General features: G+C 34.9%; 2 protein-coding genes across 5 annotated transcripts in view; one reads left to right on the top strand and one right to left on the bottom strand.

Annotated features, from left to right (window-relative positions):
- LOC127878525 (C2 calcium-dependent domain-containing protein 4C-like) overlaps positions 1-6,841 on the bottom strand; it is a 41,822-nt gene extending 34,981 nt beyond the window's left edge. Inside the window, exon 1 of the mRNA XM_052425057.1 lies at positions 5,324-6,841. Within this exon, the coding sequence (XP_052281017.1) occupies positions 5,324-6,841 (1,518 nt within the window). The remainder of the gene's footprint in view (positions 1-5,323) is intronic.
- A 6,110-nt stretch (positions 6,842-12,951) lies between these two features.
- LOC127877089 (leucine-rich repeat serine/threonine-protein kinase 1-like) overlaps positions 12,952-25,452 on the top strand; it is a 75,865-nt gene continuing 63,364 nt past the window's right edge. For 2 of the 4 annotated variants that reach the window (XM_052422719.1, XM_052422717.1), the window contains exons 1-3: positions 12,952-13,838; positions 14,381-14,604; positions 22,627-22,807. In XM_052422719.1, coding sequence (XP_052278679.1) covers positions 13,817-13,838; positions 14,381-14,604; positions 22,627-22,807 — 427 coding nt within the window. In that variant the 5' untranslated portion in view covers positions 12,952-13,816. The remainder of the gene's footprint in view (positions 13,839-14,380; positions 14,605-22,626; positions 22,808-25,452) is intronic. The other 2 variants (XM_052422718.1, XM_052422721.1) reach the window with 2 other exon arrangements.

The raw sequence follows: 25,452 nt of genomic DNA, 5'->3' as shown, positions 1-25,452 counted from the left end.
CACATACGCATGTGAACATCAATCTTGATCAGATCTATACAAACAGTGAAATTTTATGGAACGCCTCGCCTGTCCCCTGTTGACTATTAATATATCGTCTGTTTCATTTGAATGATGTGGATTTAACTCATATGTTATGTGCTTATGATATAATGGTGTGTGCCTTCCAAAGTATGGTATGTGCTTGCCATAGTATGCTGTGTGCTTGCCATAGTCTGCTGTGTGCTTGCCGTAGTATGCTGTGTGCCTGCCATAGTATGCTGTGTGTTTGTGATTATATGATGTGTGTTTGTGATGATGTGCTGTGTGTTTGTCATTGCCTGCTGTTTATTTGTCATGGTATGAATATATGTTATAATAAAAGTATGTTGTGTGCTTTCTATAGTATGATGTGTGTTTGTTTCGGTCTGTCTGTCTGTCTGTCTGTCTGTCTGTCTGTCTGTCTGTCTGTCTGTCTGTCTGTCTGTCTGTCTGTCTGTCTGTCTGTCTGTCTGTCTGTCTGTCTGTCTGTCTGTCTGTCTGTCTGTCTGTCTGTCTGTCTGTCTGTCTGTCTGTCTGTCTGTCTGTCTGTCTGTCTGTCTGTCTGTCTGTCTGTCTGTCTGTCTGTCTGTCTGTCCGTGTGTCCATCTTTCCATCTGTTCGCGCGACCGTCCGTGCGTCTGTCATTATCTCTGTCCCTCCGTCCGTCCGTATGTGTCCTTCTGTATGTTCATGTGTCCGTGTGTCCGTCTTGCCGTCTGTCCGTGCGTCTGTATGTCTGTCTGCCTGTCATCCGTCCCTCCCTGTGTCCGTATATCCGTCTGACTGTCTTACCGTCTTTCCGACAGTCAGATGAACGGATATACGACCAAACGAAAATCCGAACATACGGACGGATGACGGACGGACGAACGCACGGATGGACGGACATACGTGTGGATGGAGGAACAGAGATACAGACCGACCGACAGACAGACAACAGACAGACAGACGGTCGGACAGAAACATAAACAAATAGACAGACACACAGACAGACAAAAGACAGACGCACGGACTTATGGACAGAAGATAAAATGGACATACGGACAAAAAAGACTTTCGGACAAACCTATGACGTAACTATTAGATCTCTGACAAGAACCGAGTGTTCCGAATAGAAATAACGCTTACTTACATCATAGCGAACGAAACAGACATCATGTTAGAGAAATCCGCAGGACAGTACAACAGACACACAGCACACCATGGGAAAACACAAAGCATGTCATGGCAAAATCACAGCATACCATGACATACACACAGAAGAGTGAGCAGACTATAGCAAACACACAGCAGATTATGGCAAACACACAGAAGACTGTGGCAAACACACAACAGACTATGGCAAACACACAGCAGACTATAACAAACACACGACAGACTATGGCAAACACACAGCAGACTATGGCAAACGCACACCATATCATCACAAAAACATAGAATACCATCACAAACAAACAAAATACCATCACATACACACAACATACCAAAACAAACACACAGCGTAGAATGGCAAGAACACAGCACACTATTATAAGTACATATGATAATCATATGATTAAAACCCACATCAGTTCAATGAAACACATAGCATACCGTAACAAACACATAACGTACCATGACAAGCACTCAGCATACTATGTCAAACACACAGAATACTATGCCAAACACACACCATATCATCACAAACACACAGAATACCATCTCAAACACACATAATACCATCATAAACACCCAACATATCATCACAAACACACAGCATATCATCACAATCACACACCATACCGTGGCAAACACACAGCATACTATGGCAAGCACACAGCATACTATTACAAACACATATCATATGATTTAAATCAAAATGATTTCAAAGAAACAGCCGATAAACAAGTATCCCAAATCAACAGGAGACAGACGAGCCTGCTTGAAGACGTTATATACGATAGCATAATTGTGTTCTGTAAATGTTGATTTTAAAATGCAATTGACATATCAATTATACATACATTTTTTGTAATTGCATTATTGACAGATAGCTTATGTGTATAACAGTGAATTGTGTACATTATTTACAATAGTCAGAATATATATCTGGCCATCAAATGATTTGTATTGTGTTCAAAGGTGTTCGGTATGTCACGAACCATGATAATACTAAGTAATTAACTGCAAAAAAATGCACGACGACAATATGTGGCATGAGTTAATGTGCAGCATGTCAAATCAAGAACCAATCTTTTAAAAACCTTACAATCACTAATTCTTAAAAGCATGCTAAAGACAGAAACATACTTGAACTTTTTTTTGTATTCACTAAATACTAAATATTGAACAAAACACCCTTGTAAAGAACAGCTGTTAAATTATCAATGAAGCACTGATTAATGATAAAACAGCGTGAATAGCCTGGAAATTAGTATATATCCATATATAAGTGCATCATTTACAAGTCAAAATTTAGACTGTGACGCGAAAATATTGATGCGAAATAACGAATAACAAATTATCGACAGCAAAAGAATGCCTTTTTGTATGCAAATTATTATTGAGTACCAATTTAATCATAAAATACGCCCGTTTTAAGGTCTGTGTTAGATTGGTCTGTGATGGTTGAATAATTTGTTGTACAAATTATGAAACAGAAATAAGGTATGCACAAAACGTGACAATGGCATGAAACCCGGTCTTGCACGTTGAACATGTCACTATAGTTCAATTGAAATTAAATAAACTTTTTAAATCTTTATTAGAGACTGAAAAATATTTATTAATGGACTTGCCTTTTTCTCTTCGAAATAGCTATGCCAAATTTCGATGTTCTAGTCACACGTTTGAAATTGAAACAGGAATACACTTTGGCATACCAAGAGCTACGCGGTTATGTACTTACTGTTTTAACCACAATATTGTTATTATTGAGGATGTGCATCATGTTTTCTTTGATTGTAAAAAGTACTCAGATATACGCTTATTCTATCTGCCTAATACACAAACAAATCATTTTACAGTAAATAGATTTTACAATTTACTAAACTCTGGAAGAAATTATGAAATTCTAGCTGTTTGTAACCTGATAAATAATATAATGAGAAAATAGTCTTAATATAATGAAGATAAGTAATTCTTATGCTCAATAGATAGTAAACTTATCGCCGTATGTCAACTTTGTACACCACTTTGTTTGCATTTGAACCATTCTTTAGCTATATATAAAACTGCTTTTTTTTCTTCTCCTCACTCTGTCAGATAACAATTACAAATGTATGTATGTCTAAGTTTATGAAAGTCTATGTATATGCATTTTGGTATGGGCCGGTGGCCTTGAATCAGGGACTAAATTAACGTTAAACTTTAAATTGGTAAATAAATGTTCAAGTTAGTTGTGCAGGTAAACTTCCTAAACACAAAATTTCATCATAATACCTCCATCCAAACTTAAGTTATTGAGCATAAATTGTTTTTTCTATGTTAAACCAAAGTGACCTTGACCGTTATCCGCCTTGCCTGAAATCCCGAATTTCGGAATTTGATTATTGGAACTGCAGATTTCTGGGATAGCTTGCATAAATAAAACAAATTAACGCAAAGCGAATGAATCCGATCCTGACTCGAAATCATCTATTAAACGAAACAAGAAGCCATCATGAAACGATTCTTAGATGCTACAATGTTGCAGAATCTATGTTAACCGATTTACACGAATGCTACTTGTTTTAGGGTCTTCGTATTGTAATTTACCTTCGAATGACACCGATTTATGAAGGAGATCTTACTTAAACATTTAAGTTAAAGAGTGGAAGAGTCTAATTTGGCTTAACAATTATTTCTAGTGTCACACTTCTAAGGTTTATAATGCTATCTGGTTGTTTATCGAGATTGGTCGAGATATAATACACCAATACACAGTTTTACCAATTCAAACATTCTGAATTATTAGGCGGACATCATCTCCTGGACTCCGCCTGTCTGTCCGCCTGCCACATATTCCCATAATATGCTCAGTGTATAAATGACGTTTAAAACATACAATTTCATCTTATAGACATTCCAAAAACCAAACACTAGTTGTGAAATATTGTTCACAAGTCTCCGTGTATTTTTTGTATACAAGGGGATTTAAACAGTAAACATACATTATACAGACGACTCCTTATTTAAAACATAACAATTTGTTATGAAAACTTTGAAAAATTATATTCGAGTGATAGTCCTACATTCGACATACGTGTTATGACAATTTTAGTTTCAATTAATTAAATTGCATGAAAGACGTCGTGACATTAAAACCATTTATGCTTTTTATGTAACGAAATCGGGTAAAGGAGTTAATTTTATGCTAATTCTGTCAAAGTATATTGGTATAATTTATACAAGTAATTGCATTTTAGAGTTTGTAAATTAGCTAAATGTGCCGCTTTTTAGTCATTTAAAAAATATGTTGAGTCCTCGGTAAAAAGGTATACATCAAAATAAAAAAAACACACAAAGCGTGTTTGAAAGAAATAATTAAATATAATAACGACATGTAAGTTCTCATCTTGATGAAACGCTCCTTGATCATTACCCAATCAATTACAAGGAAATGCCAAGCACAACAGCATATGTGAAAGCAATCTTGACCTGAAGCAGATAAGTAAGGCAATTCACTTGTTCTTGACTCCCAATAGGTCTTGTGGAAGAAGTTTGTCAATCGAGTATTTGCATCATTGGAAGGGTCTCTGGTGTAAAAACGACCAAGAGTTCGCAATTAAAACTCGACAAAATTGTCAACGTATAGAACTTTTATTGCAGGTTATTTTCTATTTTCAAATGGATTTTGACTACTCGAGCATATATTAAATTATATAAATTTAAATAACACTAGTAAATAAACAGGGGTTACAGCTTGTAATTTTAAGCTGGTTTGTAAATGATAAGCATTTAATAATATAATTAATCACCTAAACTTACCATATTTGCATTTAACAATATATCTACAATATATATATATATATATATATATATATATATATATATATATATATATTAATTTCTCGCTCAAAAATTATGTTACCCTATTATCGACCTCAAGATAAAACGTACATTGAATTTCTTATATTATTCAAAATGACTTTTACGTAATTCGTTATATAACATTAAAATCTGTTTGAGCCGATTCTACGAAAACGAGCGTCATCAAACGACGAGCAAATCGGCATTCTGTATTAAGAGGAAAATTAGAAATGACGAGGAACGAATTTATCATGGCCTACAAATAAATACAACTATTGTGTTTCGTTTGTTTTATAAGTCACATTTTACATACCTCCCGTTCCTTACTAAGCTCGAGATCTTTCCAGATTCTGTTTTCATTCATGACGTCATAATTATCCAGAGGTATGGAAACCTTTCCAATGAATTCGTTTGGTTTAAAATTCGTTGCTTTTGAAAACAATTTTATTACCAGACTCATACCATGCAATTCTTCTGTGGTGATGTTTTGAAAATAGAACTCCTGGTCAAACATAGGATCTCGAGTCCGTTTAATAATTGTACTGATTTGTTTCTGTAACTTCCCAGGCATAAGATACGTTTTTGCAAAACAGTTAAATTGCCTGTCTTGCTTTAGCTGACCGCCAAGGTTTTCTGCTTTGATGATAGTGACTTTTAATTGCTTTGAAGCTGGTAGGTACTGAAAACTAAATTTTAATTCGCCGTGAGGTGCGAACAAGTGCGTTGACTGCGTTATCTGGCTGTACGAGTCGTTACGGATCACATGACATGAACTTGACCTCGGTTTGGGTATCTCCTCCATCCGGCCTTTTTGTTCAGAAGGAATGTTTGGCGCAGAATGGCGTTTAAGTGACGCCTTGACGATTTGAGCATGAAGTTCTCCTAAACTGTGACGCTGCTGCTGGTCATTAGAAGGGGTCGACGCCTCGGAGGCGTGTGCAAATTCCTCTTGTTCGTTTTCTGTCATGATCTGCAACGAGGAACGCCGTCGATTGTAAAACCGATTGAAATTGGCGATGCTAAGACCGTCGTTGGAATATATATGATATGTTGGCGACAGTCGACGGCTGCTTTGACTAGGGAACATGTTTATGTCCGTAGGGGAGGTTTGTGTTGACTGCTTTGCAGCCGTAACAATAACAGAAGGCATACTGACGCTTGGCGATTGAGTATTTGTCTTTGTGTGATAAGCCATCAATCTGTGAGCATCTTGTGATATATTTTCTTTACTGAACTGTTTTATTTGTCTAATTGTTTTACCGTTTGTTCGCTTAGTTAATAGGCTTTCGCTTCCAGCATGGAATAGGGATTCTTTGCGTCGCGTGTGTGGGTTTTCCGTAAGTGTTGAGAACCCGAAGGATGTCTGTCCCCGAAAGTGCGGAAGACTCATAGCAGCAATAGATAAGGGGTCGTAATTCGTATCTTCGTGTGCCATTCTGTTAAGTCCGGGGGTCGAACTGGATCCTCTCTTACAGGCAATAGAGTTCCTGACCTCGTGTTTCGGGGTCACGGGAGCGGAGCTGCATGACAATCTTCCCGCATTATGGAAACAGGGCATGGACTCCGACGGTGAGAGGCGGGGCGACAGAGGTGGCGACGATTGACGCCCACCGTAACTGTTGCGCTTTCTTTCAAAATCCAGGGTCATGTCACCGAAGCATTCGCTACTCGTTCGCCTTGAAGAATTTCCTGATCCTGGTATAACAAATTCCGGGATCGTGCGCGGTGTTAACGCGTTAATTCCGCGAGTAATAACCGAATCCTCTTGTCTTGTAGAGAGTGTTTGGAATTTCAGCAGCAACCAATCCTTCACTTCCTTAAATGCATTCATCTTAATTAATTAATTACTTTTGTTATAAAACGTGTGCAATTTAAAAAAAAAATGACTTGCCTTTCTTACTTGCAAATCACTTGTCGCATTTACTCAAACTCATATAAAACAGGCGCTTATATGTTCTGCTTTACATAGCAGTTCACGGCTTTATAGTAACACGATATTAAATATCACATCTGATTGCTCTTGCACTATATACGCCTTACTAGTTTATACCACTCGTGTTAAAAGACAATTGTTCACAGGTTCTCATTTATTCCACTAGCGTATGTAATTGGATTTCGCCGCAAAACCAAGGGAAGCATTTTAATTCCATCCTTCAAATGTCGCGTCTTCGAAAAATGATGAACAACTCAGTCCAGAATACAATGTACGTTGACGATTGTACTGCCATGAAAATACAATCACATTTTCCATTCCTCCGCGGTGTCGTTTGTCGAGAAGAAACGAACCTGATGCGTCTCACAAGAATATGTCGCGGAAGAATCCGTCTTGTCTCTGTCAATGAAACAAATATTCTGCTAATCGGCCTCGCGCTACCACCGCAAGGACAATCAGCTAAACTGAAAGTGACATTCTTCCATTACAAATTCAACGGCTACTAGCTTCTTGTTGTTCACTGCCAATAAAAAGCAGAGACTTTATAATTAGAACTTCGGAGTATATTCGCCAAAGGGGTTATTTTCAATAAAGCCGTTTATTTGTATATACTTAATCTAATTTTCTGTCACCATGACGACCTTTTTGTATGGATGCTTTAAATGAGAAGATGCAAAATTTCCTAATATAATTTATAAAGAATACTTGAAACACAAATATTGTTCTCAATATCTTTTTAATACAATTATACCTTTCAAAATAGGGGAAACTGTAAACGTACGAGGGCACGAAGAACGTTTTAAAGCGTTGCCTTCTTAACGTAAAGATAGGGTGAGTTTGTATGGAGTTTAATATTGGTTTTATCTATTCAAAGATTCTTAAAACTAAATAGAAAATAAAAAATATTGATATCCTTAAAAGTTATTATAAAAGTATGTTATAAAAACCAGGCATTTATTAAACCATTCAGTAATTAAACATCTGAATAACATGAAAACAAATATGAAAGAATTTAACCTTAAAACATAGTCTTAGTAAATGGCGGGTTCAAATTTGCAGTACAGTTAATGCTACATATAAATCGCACGGTATACTGGGTTTTCATAGTTGGGCCATTTATAATATTGTCTCGCATTACATATATATGTGCTCTCTCATTAAAATAACCTTATACCTTAAGGCGTGTGGACGATAAACAAATCCAATATTATGTTAGCAATAGCATGGTTTCTTTTGCATAAAATGATGTTATTAAGAGGTAATAACGAGCTTGTATTTATATCTAACAATGCGTGTATGTTTGTATTGTTAGGCACAGTCCAGTAAACAATAGGATTTTTCCACACTACCATGTAGGCGTGCTGAAAAGCTAATGCACCTGATAATCAATATGTATCTCGTTCTGAGAAAACTGGGCATAATGCATGTGCGTAAAGTGTCGTCCCAGATTAGCCTGTGCAGTCCGCACAGGCTAATCAGGGACGACACTTTCCGCCTTAATTGGATTGTTTGCTAACAAGAGACTTCATTTAAACGAAAAAAAGTCATACAAGCGGAAAGTGTCGTCTCTGATTAGCCTGTGCGGACTGCACAGGCTAATCTGGGACGACACTTTACGCACATGCATTATGCCCAGTTTTCTCAGAACACGACTCATATGGTGACAAGGATACCGAAGGCGTTGGTTAGGTAGGTTTTCACATAAACGTTTTAAATCCATCAAACCAACGAATCAATTCCGAAAATAAAAATGAACATGGTTATTTCCGATTTCAGCTAACAATATTATGTAGCTCAAATAGTAGGTAAAATCGGTTTTGGTAAATATATGATTTTTGACAAATAGAATTCTTTTTATTATTGTGATTGATAACTTGAGTATATGTCACATATTAATAAATGATATATCATATCTTGTTGAGAAGAATTCTGACATAAGCTAAAATGCAACATCTGCTAATAACATGGTTGTGTTTAATTTTGCAAAAGTACATGTAATACATAATAATGCCTTTCGCATGTAGCCTTTGAAATGTTCAACCTCAGATGACTTGTGAAGGTAAAACATTTAAAAACACTACTACAAATAATTATATGAACTTTTGTAGATAATTCTAATAGAAAATATTTTTGTCCGTTGTAGTCAGACCCAATGCCGACATATAAAGTGTCGAACAAAACTAAAATAAGCAGTTGCTGACAGAAAGGTGTCGGCAATCGTATCACATATGTTGTTCGGTTGTCAAAGCCACATAAATTCTCAAAATCAAAGGAATCAAACACGAGATTGGCTTCGGGCAGCGTCGGAAGCACGACAGAATAATCATGAGCTGCCCGAAGCCAATCACGCCTTCGCTCGTAAATGTTCGGATATCGTCACGGGAAATTCACATGGAAAATATTGTTAAACAAATTATAAAAAACACGAGCATTTTGTATCTCGTTAAATCTATTGTAGTGGGTGTGGGGTGGAGGTGGGTATATGGTATACCAAGTCCATGGCTAATTATTTCCATTTTATTGGAAACGAAGACCAAGGCAACATAGTCCTAACGGAAAACCTAAACAAAACAATACCAATATTTTACAAACAGAACAAAACAAGCGATACTACAAAATATAAATAAATGAATATTACAATAATTATGCTAAATACGAGCACACAAGTGTGGTTCTCTTCCCATCTGAAAACAAGTAAAATACAAATCTTGAGTCATAAGTCATGTTTTAAAGAAATTGTAAAAAAACAAAACGGCCGAGTGAAAATTAAAAAACAACAACATAGAAGTAGAATATGATGTATCCTTGATTGCAAATAGAGAAAAACAATTAGTTTCACATTAAAATGTTTTAGTCCAAGCTTACCATGCAAAGATACCCTCGTTTGCCAAAATAGTTCCATGGCGCAAACATATGTTTGAATTTATTGAACACGAATTATGTTCACACTCAATTCATCGTGTATCAAGCCATATAATTAGTCGACGTACATTGTAACGAGTTACTTAGTCGTAAGAACGAGATTCTGAGTAGTGATTACGACATAAATAGAAACAAGTACATAAGTGTTCCCGTAGTAATATCTGTGTTTCTAAATGGTTGACTTTGTTCCTCACATACGACACACCGGTTGTTCGATGTAATATCATATTCGTTGAAACAATACTCGTGTTATCAATGACAATAGATATTACAACAAAACACCAATACATTAATTTAAAAGATAACACGGTGATTCTGATTTTCCCGCCAAAGTGTTTCAACTTCGTTGGGATGTATGGGCGGCGTTATGACTATCCGTGTACTGACCTTTCCTTTAATTTATTTCCTAGAGATATCTTATGCATCGACAATGTTTTGAACTGAAACAAATGTTTCGAAAATCATCGCCGACATGTTGTATGACAAGCATTATCTGCTCTTTAAATTGTCTGATGTTTAGCATATTGTTTAGTGTGTTAACGGGCTTGATGGAAAGGAAGGGCGAAACCTAGACAAAACTCCAGAATGGCGCGTATATTTGCCGACAACACGACCGATCAAAATCATAAGCACAAGAGTAAGTATTACATCGGAGCTTGAAAAGATGCGTTTTCTATCATCACATATCAACGGAATTCATCGCGGTGCCGGATGATTGAGGACTTGCATATTGACCAAAAATACCTATGCAATATTGACCTATTTTAAGAGTGATTATGGTTAAGTGGGCTCTATGACGTATAATAGACTTTATGGTGTCACGGTTTTATTGAAAGATGTATATTTACTTTGCAAAGATAATGCAAGCCACCCATACGTTTGTTGATGCGAATTTAGCGCAAAGTCTCTAGATGTGACCATAATTTGACATTTTACAAGAAATACTAAACCGCACATCTTTTTGATTGGACACGCATATGTTATCGTCCATTTGTTAAGAATCGTTTATTCATTCATTTAGTTGTTTTCAAGTATCCTAACATTTAAAAATCAAACCGTTATTTTTATTGGAGTAAATTTTGAATAAAATGTAATAAAGCCTAATCATGTGTCATGCATAATATTTGTCATCACACCCGTTCGATTGTTACAACCATATTTAGATTTTATGACTTGTATGTTTTCTGAGACAAGCTCGCTCAACTGGTCTTGATATTTGAAGTTTGCTTTGTGATTATTTTAGCTTGAATCCGAGTTTGCGCGGATGCCATTCGTATGGGCGATTTTTATTGGACGCATCTGTGCTTTCTCTGGTTGGCCGATATGGGCTTGCATGTTAGTTTAAATTAGTTTAAACCTGTTTATTTTAGCTCGATTGCATCGAAAGCCTAAGGCTTATATAAACGCTCTCGAGTCCGTTTCCTGGATCGAACCCATGACCTCCCGGTCGCTAGGCGGACACCATATCCATTACACCACCGCGACATTTTTAAATGTTGCATGCTGGGAACATAATCAAGCTTAACTGTGTGGACCCATATGTGATCACATTTTGGATGGCTATATGGACTGTACTATTTGAACTTACAAATACTTGCTTACCTGGGACCGAGGTAGTTCCGACATGGAAAAAACATGCATATGGATCCGACATGGGGCCATTCTGCTATATGAGCCCGGATGAAGCTAATACCCAGTCCACATACGTAGACTTTCGATGACCTATATGAGCTGACATATTGGAGACCCATGTGTGCTATTTAATTGGTCAATGGGATTGGTCATGTAGGGTCCTAAAAGGGTTTGCGCGTTGGACTTCGTGTGAGCCTGCTGGCTGAGAAAAATACGAGTCTGCTCATTTGCAATCCGTGTATGCTTTTGATGGAACCCACTTGGGGTTTCAATCGTTGCCTCATCTGAGTTTACCTTTTAACCTATACGAAATTGCTTACTTGGGACCCAACTGGGTTTCAAAGGACCTGTTTACGTTTTGATAAATTGACCAAATTGAAAACAAAAATGTATAAGATTTGCAAACTTTCGTTGCAGTTATGTTTTTTTGCTATGAAACAGTAATACTGAAATTTTGCCCATGCTCTAAAATATCCATTACATGCATCTTTCGACAATTTAAAAACCTGAAAACTATAAAGCGTTACAAACGCGAACAGATTGTATAATATGGAAAGTTCTGTTGTAATCGCTTTATTTTGTTACATTTCGAAGATTGTATGTGTGAGGAATAATATACTATTCACGTTTTGTCCGTACCGATGGCCGAGTGGTTTGAGCGGGAGACTTTTACACTTAGGGTCAGAGGTTCGAACCCTGGTATGGATAACTGTTTGTTCATTCTTTAATGTTATCTTTGTTTTATACTGTAAGTCTTTGGTTCCGATGTTTACATGTATAATTTTAAAGCATTTAATGACAAACTTCAAGACATGCCAAAACCTGTGAAAAAATCCCTGTATATACTGACGAAACATGCACATGGGACCATTTGTTGCTTGGAACAGATATAGCGGCAGCTAATATCGGACTCGTCTATGATAACTGACGCTCGATTGGTCATTGTCGGCTCGGGTATACTTACATGTACCCCGGGTACACTTTAAGTATACTTACATGTACCCCGGGTACGGTATATATACTAAAGCGTACCCGGGAATTTTAACGCTAAATCTGTCGTTGTCGGCTAATTTTTATGTTCATATTTATGTCAATTTTCTGTTAAATGGCCTTTATATTATCGAAACTCATATTCAAAAAGCATGTTGATGAAGTTTTTTTTTTACAAATAGAAGTTTGTTTCGTAATTACAGGTAATCGGTAGCGCGTTTTACGACATCGGACTTTGGGTGGGAATAAAACTCGGGTACAGTCTAATTTCGGTCGGGTACGTTTAAGTATATTTACCGTACCCGGGATATATGTAAACATACTTACATGTACCCGCGGTACCCGAGCCGATAATGACCAATCGAGCATTACTGACATTGAACTATATGAGTATACGTGTCAGGAACTCATGCGTGTTTGTTTGATATGTTATGAGAAGAAAAATAATAAGTTAGTCCCACATGGTCCCATCTAGCGCCAATGTGGTATGTTTGCCCAACTTGAGCCAAATTAAAGGCCTCCTGTGATTGCTAAGTGGATTATTGAAAACTGCAAAAGAGCATCAACATGCGTTTTACAAAACAAAGCGTTTGAATAAGCCCACGACGCCCTTGGGAGTGTAGAAAGCAAAATGGCAAACACCAACGTATTGACAAAACATTATCATCAGGGAGGGTTGACTGAACGATTCATAACGAGTGAAGTTCAATAACCCACTCTGTACACACCCACGATTGAATACACCTCGAGTCGAGCTTTACACGATCACCATTAAACCAGGAAGAAAATATGGTAAGAAGTTTAACACGGTAAAGAACATTTTCTAAAGGCAACAAAACATCGATATATATATAGCAAGTAATTTCCGCATTCTTTCCGTAATCCATCACTTTATGTTGGTGAAATTAATAAGAGTTTTAAAACCATGGTGATTATTACAAACGACGCGAAGTTTTAAACTTCATATGGATTTATATCTTCAAAGATAAAACATTGGTTTACACCAGAACTTAATAGATAACGTGCTCAAATAAACCGAAACTACAAAGTTTCCCATTGGATTTAGTTTAGTTCGCCCTCTTAAACAGAGAGCAAGTACAAACAGTTTAATTAATATAATTGAAATCGTGTATTCACGGATTGCACGAGAGTTTCGTACGTTAAAAGTTTTAGCATGTTTAAAGCTGGTTCGTGCATCAAGTGCCAGTTACAATAACAATACTTATTCTTTAATAGATTTTCGGATAAACAATGGGAAGTTGGTTTTTCAAGGATTACATACGGTAAAACCGCCTGAACCTGAGTACAACTGTTAACCAGTCATGCAGTATGGCAGCGGAAGGACCAACCGGTAATTTATTATAAACTGTCATTTGATAAATACATTAATACTAACATGGGTAAACAATTATTGTTAATAAAACACAAGCTGTAAGAAACAGATCAGAATATGATAAAATGCGTGTATATTTGAGCCGACCTATGGGAAAATAGTGCTTGTGCGTAAAGTGTCATCCCAAATTAGCTTTTGCGGTCAGCATACACTAATCAGGGACGATACTTTCAGCATTTTATTGTATATTTCCTGTAAAGAAAGTCTATTCCTAGCAAAAATCCTGTTAAGACGAAAATTGTTGTTTTTGATGAGCCTGTGCGAAAATGTTTTATGCTAATCTGGGACAAAACTTAACGCAGATGCATTAAGCCCCATTATCCCAGAGTGGGGCACATATTCATACTCACAATAAGTGCAGGAGGAAACTATGCATGCTCATGGTTGTAAAAGTTTCCAAAATGCTACTTGCTCTGTAGTTCTGGTAATTCAAATGGTAGTTTGCACTTACAAAATCTGTATTCACCATTACAAAATCATGTTTTGGTGTCTATTTTCAGTACCGCTTTCTCTGGCAAATCAAATACAGCAGTGCATTGATGACAACAAGTTTGATGAACTTTCTGAATGCCTGCAAGATGCATTCACCCATCCTGATAATACCCAGCACATAGCTGTGCAATGTCACAAGATCGTTGGGTTCGCATGTCGGCATGGTAACTGGGAACTGTTGGACCTGCTTATGAGATTGGGACTGGACATATCTGTCTGCTCAGGGAGTTGGGTAAGAGTTGAAGTTAACCCTTTGCATGCTGGGAAATTTGTCGTCTGCTAAAATTTCATCTGCTGAATTTCTAAAATTAGCATTTTCTTCGATTTGTTTCATAGAATACTATCATAATAGCAACCAGTTTGGATCCTGATGAGACGCCACGTTCTGTGTCGTCTCGTCTGGATCTTAACTGTTTGCAAAGGCCTTCAAAATTCAGTTCCAGCACTGAAAGAGTTAATGCATTGCTTTATGCCTCCTTATTTAGAATGGGAAATATGGTTAGTAATATACTACAGTGTTTTACACCCTTTTAAGGCCCTTTTCATAGGGGGCTAAAATATTAAGAAAAAGTACTGCACTTTTTTTCAAGGCATAAGTTTTAGATGGGGACATATGGCTTTTCGCCTGCTACACTATAGTTACTAGAACATTTTGCTGTAGCAAGAAATGACTAAATTTCACCGAATAATGAAGTACTATTGAATAACTTATGAAGGAGATTTCAGAAAATCAACTGCATTTATTCACAACTTGACATACAATGTGAATAATATGTTAAATGGAATAATTTTGAAAAGATCTTAAATAGCAAAACAGTCAGTAAACAAGTTATAATTTTAACATGCGGTGGAAAAGTGCGTTTATGCATAATTTTTAAATTGTGCTCTATGTTACGTCATAGTTATGTGGTATTTTTGCGCTGCAGAGAATCTGAGGCTATAAATAGATCAGGTAACATCAAACTCCTATTAGCAGTTACCTCCCCTGATTGTTTATAGAGCATTTCGCATAATCCGCCAACTGGTTTATATGGAAAGGAACGGACTATTCAGAGATATATAAGACTCTGAAGCATTTTACAAGCACATTTTAGCTATATTAACTAAATTATCATTCACACTGCAAAATATTCTTATAACTTTTCAATATGATATACAAGTTGTACATTTAATATATATTATAACATGGCACATGCAAGCTTACATATACAAGGAAAATCAACTTTTGGTTAACTGCAATTATTATGGGCATTCAAATCACACTCAATTATTATGGGCATTCAAATCACACTCTAAGAACAAACAGTTCAGAATTGATACATCGTACCTCTGCGTAAAAATCACATGTTTTGCCAATGAACGTCACATGCCAAAATGATTTGCAAACAAATGAAGCATCTTCTATGGCTTAATTGATTTTTAGCATAATTAAAAAAAACTTCACAAAGTTATTTTAATAAATGCAAAATATGGCCACACAATTTAGAAACATATTAAGTGTGATTCATGCCAATCTGAATTTAAGATCTACAATAGATCTCAATAGAACACACTTTTTTGCAAGTTTGTGTTATCAGTTGCTATTGGAAATGCATTGATAAAAAACAAACCCTGTTCACTTAAAACAATAAGTAAAAAAATAATTTAATAAGCTACATTGTTGATGGAACAGCATTTTCTTGAATTAATGCTGCACCAAATATAATGCGTTAAATTTGTATGAGTATTCTAATTATTGAAAAAAAGGTACAATTTCAGAAGTGTTAATAATCCTTTTATACCACATTATTATGCAACCTCAAATAGGTTCAATTTTCTGTTAACCATGATATGTGTGTGATATATGACTTGTAGACTCTTAATATGTTGTTGATATTTCTTATGTTATGATTTGATTTAATTTAAGCGTATGATATATAGATAATTATTGTATTTGTTTGTTGTAAAATTGTGCCAAAATTGTAGTTTAGTATTGCTAGGTCATGGTTGCAACAATTATGGACCAAATTGGAAATAAGGGCTTCAATGGTATTTTTGTGTTATACTTGCTGAAAGGTTTTAGCATGTCATGGTTCTCCAATTGTATAATTTACCTTTCTTACTTGTTTATTATGAATGCATCGGTTTTTTTTTAGTTATAATTAAATTTGTTAGATTTGAACCATAGGGGCCGTCCATAAAGTATGTCACGCTCCAGGTGGGGGAGGAGATGTAAGAAAGTGTGACAGTGTATGACATGGGGGAGGGGGGGAGGGGGGTCAGGCCATGTGTGATGTCACACATTTATTTAAAAAAAATATATATTTTTAATTTATTTCTTTAGTAGAATTTACAAATAATTTTCAAAAAATTTGAAAAACATTTGAATTAGTTTTATGTCAAAATAAGAGGAATTGCGTATCTCTTGAACGTGTTGTTCGAATTTTTAATAGGCACCTTGGCTTTTTCAATAGGCACAACCTCCACACAGATCTCATTTGTAAATGAAGAAATAATTTATTGGACTGTTACATTTTTTAGTTAGTAAAGGTTTGAAAAAAAATCTAAATTATAATTTCCTTTTTATTAGAGGTTAACACATGGATAAATATTCATACTGCCCACCTGTAACAACCCTACAGAGATAAAAGCCTGAGGTCAAAGGCTCACGGGTTGTTATGAGTGTTTGAAATGGGAGTAAATGCCAGACCTCATCGTGTTGATAAACTTTGGTTTATTGCCTCTATTTATTAGTTCAAAGGGTTACATGTTTACATTCCAAAGCTCTTTCTTTACGTTTATCAGAAAAAATGTATCTAACAATTAACTATTCTAGTATTAAAGTCATTTTAAAAATGTGAAAGTTCTTTTAAGTGAAATTTTAATACGGTTTAATAGTGAATTGTGTTTATGATTAAATTTGAACTAGGTATTAATTAAAAAAAACATATGTTTAAAAGTGTGAGTTTGTGACATACTTTAGGGGGGGGGGGGGTCCAAGATTTTGTGACAGTTTGTATATACATATATCCATCCATCAATGCAGATACCATAAGGGACATTAATATTTCCATAAATTCATGCATTTATGCAGCCAAAATTGCTCCATCATGCATCCACCACACCATCCATCCATTTGTGGAACAAGTCATTAATTATCATTGATATATTACTTACTATTCAACTATTGACTCATCCGGATCCAATTATTAATTTGTTGAGCCATCATTCCGACCATACATTAATGGAGTCATCATTCAGGAGAGTAGCACTTGTTAATAATTGGCCAATTTCCTTTTCAATACAGGTCAAAACAAACAAGAAAACATTAAACTATAAATGGTAAAACCTGAGGTCAACACCAAGGAAAGATCAATGCATAGCATTTCTTCCTCCCTTATTTAATACCTGAAGTTTTGATAAAAGAACTTGTCCACTCTTATTGAATAAACATTGATGCCAAGGTCAAATAGCACTCAAGTACCATATAACATAAATCGGACATCCACTCAGGAATGCTATTACTTAACAACTGACAAAAAACCATCATTGAAGTTGAAGTCAATCAGGTTCATTTGTGTGTGTGTAAAAATTCCTTGATCTTGTTCAATTTTAAATTATTTTAATTAGGTAAAATAATTCAGAACTTTAAATGGTTTCAATGTCAAATGTTGAAATTCTAGAACCTCAGTAATAAAGATAGGTAGTCAACAAAATTGAAAGTTGATGAATTGTAACACATGTGTACAGTGATTTTATATTTGAATTACGATGCCATCTTTTTTGACAAAATCTAGAGGGAATGTAATTTTTTTTATATGGAACGCCTCGTCTGTCTCCTGTTTAAAGTTTATTTGATTTAGGTTAATTTTTATAGAAACTAAAAAACATTATAAATGCAAACAGGACTGGTATGCCTGAAACCGCAAGCACATTAAATTTTCAAAATACAAAATTTTAACTTGTTTTCAATCCCATAGCAAGCATTATAAATGAAGCCTTTCGTATTATTTAACAACAATAATTTGAGAAAAAATGTGAAGATTGTTTAAATGTGATATTGTAGAATAACAACCAATGTTTCAATGGATAACAAAGCAAGAAATAATATAAAAGATCACCTGTTGACAATTTATGATAAAACTTTATGTTTCATTTTTTGTTTATCGTTTGATTATTTTTAATAAAGCCTTTTGTATCAAAATATGAAAGAAAAAGTAAACAAAAAAGACAGGTTAATGTCTTTTGAAACAACAATATGTATTAAAGGGATACTTTAAATATGCAAATATTTGGGTTTGCAGCATCCGCAGAACATAATAAATATTATACAGCAGCAACAACAACTAAAACACCACTCCCATGATCATATTCTTTTATCATCATCAACAACAACACTATTGACTGTCACCACCATTATCTCCATCATCTTTGTATTGTTATACAAATCTAAAACGTGATCATATTATTATCATATTACCATGATAAATATCACTATTTAATACACAATACATCACTGTGAGGAGCGTGTTAATTGCAAGTTTCAAAGTTAATTTCTGTGAGCAAGTCCCTTTAATATATATCTCGTATCTATTCAAGTGTTCTTCCTGGGTTAACTTAACTGAAAAATATTTTAACTGGGATAACAATATGCTCTAGACATGACATTGTTTTTCTGAATGATCATGCAGATGGTCTACTGATGCAGATCTATGCTCAAGTGACAGCTTTAATTCATACCATATTGTGGTATGCGAAACTGTAAACCACAGTGTATTTTCTGTATATTACTAATCACAAACTGCATTTGAAATTGATATCTGTAGGCTTTAGCACTCTTTGTTATCCCCACGCTTTTTGAAAAGCGTGGGGATATTGTGGTTATCTCCGCCGTTTGTGTGTCTGTCTGTCCGTCCGTCCTGGCCACTATTCTCCTACACTATAAGCACTAGAACCTTGAAACTTACACACATGGTAGCTATGAGCATATGAAGCGACTCTGCACTATTTGGAATTTTGATCTGACCCCTGGGTCAAAAGTTATGGGGGTTGGGGTGGGGCCGGGTCAGAGATTTTCACTCATTTTGTTATGTTATTTTACATTAACTTCTTCATTTCTACACCGATTTACTTCAAATTGATACTGAACATCTCTTATGACAATACGGTCAATCTCAACTATGCAGGGCCAACCCCTGCGAAATGTTGTCTGCAGTTCACGAATAATTCGTGAACAGTTCATGAACTGTTCGTGAACTGAGTTCATGAACTGTTCACGAATAGTTCGTGAACAGAAAATGAGCCACGTCTGTGAAAAGTTCTTGAAATTTTAGTTCATGAACTGTTCATGAACACTAATGGCATGAAGTGTTCATGAAATATTCTTGAAACCTAATGGCATGAAGTGTTCATGAACTATTCTTGAACCCTTATGGCATGAAGTGTTCATGAACTATTCTTGAACCCGTGTGGCATGAAGTGTTCATGAACTATTCTTGAACCATTATGGCAAGAAATGTTCATGAACTATTCATGAACATCAATGGCATGAAGTGTTCTTGAACAGTTCATGAACAACACAATTCTTGAAAAATTCTTCAGGGTTTTGCTGTTCACGAACAGTTCATGAACATTTTCCTTCTATTTTTCAATGGCTCATTTTCTGTTCACGAACTGTAAGTGAATAGTTCATGAACCATAGTTCTTCAAGAGTTCATGAACTGAGGTGGCATGAAGTGTTCATGAACTATTCATGAACAAGAATTTGTCAATTTATGCAAAGGTTATCATAAGTGTTACTAAAGCTCAACAAACAGGTCAGGGTAAGAAGAAACAAGTCTTGTATTAGCACTTAACATATTGATAGCAACATATAACAATAATTTAAATATAACACTAATAACTGAGGTACAAGTGGTTTGATAATACTCTTTAAATTTCATAATACAACTTTGCACTATATGTTCATGAATAATTCATGTATTGAAAAGATTATGAATAGTCTCATTTTCAGTTCAAGAATCATTTACTAATCAATGGTTTCCCTGAAATGGTTACACTTACAGTGCCAAAGAACTTGAAATGGAACCAATGGCTGATCAGTTCAGCCGGTAATTTATTAAAGACTTACATTTTCAAATATAACATAAACCATGTGCCTTCCGTTTCAACTTCCTGTGCACACAATATTCTTTCTTTGTAAAAACAGCAATGCAATGTACATTGAGTTCTTGATATCATCTTAAACTGTTCTTGAAATAAGATGTCCTTAAAACGTTCTTAAACTTGTCTTTTAAGTCTTCCAAGAACAATGACATTTCCTTTTAAGAACATATTGGATTCTTAAAAAGTCCATCATACGTTCAAAAACATTGTGTAGACCTGTTTAAGAACATCAGAAGGAAACATGTTGTTCAAAAAAGTTCTTAAAGTGTTCAAGAATAGTTTAAGAATAATTCAAGAACAGGAAAGGTCCTTAAAAAGTTATTGAAGTGTTCCTGAAGGCAGTTCTTGAACAGTTCTTGTACAAATGTTCTTAAAATTCTCTAGAACAGGTCAAGAACTCTAACTTACAGTGGTGAAAGTACTATGCATATTCATACTAAATTCACAGGTTTCACAAATCTACAATATTTGTATGCTAGACATTTCAATGTTACTTTCAAAAATATGTATGAAACATCTAGCCAAAAGGAATTCATGAATTATTCATGATGGATCCTTAAAGTCTGTCTCAGAAAAGTCATTAGAAATACTTGTGCATGAAATGTTCATCACTAAGTATTTATGGTTAGATGAAGAACTGTTCATGAACTTTGAAATGTTCAACAATAATTCATAAACAGTTCATGAACATGTCTTAAGAACAGTTCATGTCCAAAAGTTCATGAACCAAGCTCAGGAACTTTTTAAGAACTGTTCATGAACAGTTCTTGATTGGCTTGAAGTGTTCATGAAATCATGAACAACATTTCGCCGGGGAATTACCAACCCTGGGGAGCCCCTGGGTCAAACATGAGGCGTGGGGATACGCGTCGGCCTCTGCCGCGCCATTTCTAGTTTATAATAAAGTAAATTTTAAACTGATACTTTATAATGGAAAATGAAAATGATGTTTTTATTTAAAGACTAAACAAATGGCAGGTGTGGGTCTTGGTAAATTAAGGGTGGAACTCATTTGTGAAAAAATTACTAAAAGGGGCAGAAGGACCTATTTTAGGAAACAAGAACTTATGTACATGTACTTATGTATTTATTCAGAGTTATCTAAAATGTATTTATTTAGAGTTATCTAAAGAAGGAAGCAGAAATGTTCAAGGTTAATGGTTTTGGTGTTCGTACAGACCTCATGCCAATTAACTTTGTCATGTGATTTGTTCAGATAAGATAGTTGTGATTTATTTGCTAATGGATTAGATACCATTATCTTGTATACTTTATTATTTTATCTTGTAAATGTGTACTAGTATATGTAAACTAGGTGTAAATAGTATAATAGCTAGGTTGACTGATACCTCTTAGTGGTCGGTTCCGATTGTTTAGATAGTGCAATATTAGATTGAGTATCTTGTTAACATGAAATGTTTGACTGAAGTGAATTCATGTTGTCAGCAAGATTGACGTGTAAACATAAATATTGATATCATAAGAATACAAATATATTCCAAATAATGTTCTGAATGTTTTAATTAAAAATACAACATATAGCAAATAAATATATTGCTTCCCATAGGTCCATATTTTTGTCGCCTACTCAAAAAATGTGCTGATATATCCTTTAAATAAAATTTGGAGTTTTCCCAGGAATATTCTATGGTTTAAAAATTACTCACTCTGGTAATAATTTCCTGGCATAAAGAAACTTTCACACTATTGCAGCATCACGGGACTCATCCAAAATTTAGTTACCCTCATCTTACATGTTTAGGGTTAGCAATATGAGTAACATCATTACCGATTCTTTTGCAGAACATTTCAGAACATTGTTTTTACGATACATTTGTAAGATAAAATTTTAATGTCATGTAAATAAATTGATCATATGCTTTACCTTGTTATTCTCCTATTTTATGAAGCATGTGGCATAGAGATTTGCCCTTATTCCTTGTCCTCCAATCCTACCTTCCATCCAGCCAACATTTTTGTCATGTAAAACTAAGTATTGGTGCTACAGGTTTTATTTTTTCCAAGCATACCAGCTTCCCATCCATCATTTTACGCATTATCAAGTTTACAAGAATGGGCTTAAAAAAAAACTGAGTACAATACTATTCAGATGACTCCAGCCCAGACTGTGTGTGAGCTAGGCCATATGGAGGTTCTAGAGTTCTTGTACAAGCGTGGCATACCAATATCTGTGGACAACATTCTGCCGTGGCATGAAGAGTCGCCTTTCTACCTGGCTTGCAGGAACGGCCATCGCCATATAATTGACTTCCTCATTGACAAATATCCCAGTGAGTATTTTTTGTACTGTTTTTCATTTGTATGTAAAGCTATTTAAAACTTCCAATGAAAATAATACTTTGTTGTTTCCAATGTTATCCAAAACTTTGGTTCACAGTGCACAAAAATTTAGGTTTGAGTGTGAACTGTTGTTTCTGTTTAATAAATTCGTTAGAAGATTCAATAGTTTCACTAGTTCAGTGAAAACAGAAACAAAGTCTGCTCTATTTTGTGGAGACTAATACTAATATTTACATTTATGCGAAATAATGCAAAACAACGGTTATAGTCATACTATCAAACTGTGAAAGAATAATGCGATATCACTGTTTCTTATTGGCAGAAAGATTAAGTGCCTGTTTGCAATGATAAATAATTTTGCATCAAGAAGTTAATGAGGAAATGATATTTCTAAAAGAATTTCCAAATAAAAAAGGTGGTTTTATTTCTTTCTAGCCATTATCAGCTATTGAGTCCAATTCTTTCATTAAAGGATGAATTAATTGATAAGAGCGCAGCAAAATGTACACATTCTAATAATTATCTTGCTTATTTATCAATGTGAATTGATTATTTGAGAGTTGTGTGGCTTTATTAAGTCTCAAAACTGTTAATTTGATTGTCAATGATAATGAGTGAAAGAAATTCTTAATTTACGAAACACAGGAAGTCAATTTAAGAATCTGAGGCTATTAAAATTGATTAGGTAAAAGCAAACCATTGGCTGCATGCAAGTTGTATGTTTTGATAGATTTGAAAACTGCATGACTTTGAAAACACTTTCGATTGGGATGAAGCCTTAAACCCTTTGCATGCTGGGAAATTTGTCGTCTGCTAAAATGTTGTCTGCAGAATTTCTTAAATCTGCATTTTCTTCGATTTTTTTTACAAAGAATACTATCAGAATAGCAAACAGTTTGGATCCTGATGAGACGCCACGTTTTGTGGCGTCTCATCTGGATAAAAAAAGTTTGCAAGAGCCTTCAAAATTCGGTTCCAGCACTGAAAGAGTTAAACAACATCTGTGTCATAAGGTCAAAGACCCCTGTTAGTAAACTCTATTAGAATTAATTGCAGACTTAACAGTTTTCTATATTCAAGCTCAATTTTATTCCTACTCATGTTTCCTAAGTTCAATAATATATAACACTACATTAGTGATCAAGTATTTTATGTCTTTTATCTTAGTTTCCATTGCAGAAATTAACATTATCCTGAACAAGTATTGTCAATATTGAATTACTCATTCCTAAATGATAGTTTCAGATTAATGTTGATGACCTACATGTATATCAAGCTAACATTGTTGAAAAGTTTCATGAATGCAACATTATACATTTTAAAATGGTTGCAATAGCGATGTGTCTGGGGTCCAACATCATTTTTTAAAGACTTGAGTTTTATTTTCTACTTAGGAAGTGATAGTCAAATTTCTCATATTAAGTCCCCTAGTATTGGTTTGACACAGGAAATGAACTTTTGAGTATCTCTTAGCATAAAGCTTTCAATGCTTGGTCTAAAGTATACTTACTTTATTTGAAAATGAGTCGCTTTCTGAGAAAATTGGGCATAATGCATGTGCCTAAAGTGTCGTCCCAGATTAGCCTGTGCTGTCCGCACAGGCTAATCAGGGACGACACTTTCCGCTTTTATGGTATTTTTAGTTTCAAGGAAGTCCGTCCTTACTGAAAATCAAGTTAAGGCAGAAAGTGTCGTCCCTGATTAGCCTGTGCGGACTGCACAGGCTAATCTGGGATGACACTTTACGCACATGCATTAAGCCCAGTTTTTTCAGAACAAGGCTCAAATATGTTTAAACTAAAATTAAATCTACAATTTAACAGGAAACTATTTATCAATGCAGCGGTTACACTCGGTTTATAAATGTGTCGGGGGGGGGGGGGGGGGGGGGAACATGTATACAAGAAGTGAAATCTTACACGTACTAAAAACACAATCCCCATGACATAGCATAAGATAATAAAATCTTTATGACTTTTGTTTCAGTATTATTGTCAAATATTCTACACCACTATTACTGGGTTACAAGTTAAAATATGGTTAATTACGTACAAAATGTTGTCATGTGATGGTTAAATTATTACATACTTTGTAAGATGTTTAACTTTCATATTTACAAATGAACATGCTGTAAAGGATATATACTAATGAACAGAAGTATTTCTTTTCCTTTTAAAGATCATTTACTGATTCACATATGATTGATGTTTTCTTTCATAATTCAATGCTGTAACAATTTAAATTCCTGGCAATTGTTCAAACAGAAAATACTTTAAGAATTTATTTTTGTACATAAGAATAAGTAATATTGTTAAAGGTCTTATAAGACCTCAGTAGAGAGATTAGAACTTCTTGTGAAGTGACTTGAAGTTTTTCTCTTGAAGTTTTGAAGTTTCACAATGATAATAAGTATTATACTATAACAACAAAGATACAGTGCAAATACTTAACTGTCTTTATTAAACAATAGCTGAATTGGCACAAAGAAAAAATGGTGTGTTGCATCTATTTCACAGAGATATTTATAGCGGCATATCAAGGGCAAACAAATATGGTAGTATATTTTCACCTGTAAAATCATAGTTTAAAAAGCATTTTTTAAGTAATTGATTATCACACATTTCATTATGTTGGC

The sequence above is a fragment of the Dreissena polymorpha genome, chromosome 4 (assembly GCF_020536995.1).
Source record: "Dreissena polymorpha isolate Duluth1 chromosome 4, UMN_Dpol_1.0, whole genome shotgun sequence".
NCBI lineage: Eukaryota > Metazoa > Mollusca > Bivalvia > Myida > Dreissenidae > Dreissena > Dreissena polymorpha.
This window is presented reverse-complemented; position numbering and strand designations above follow the sequence as displayed.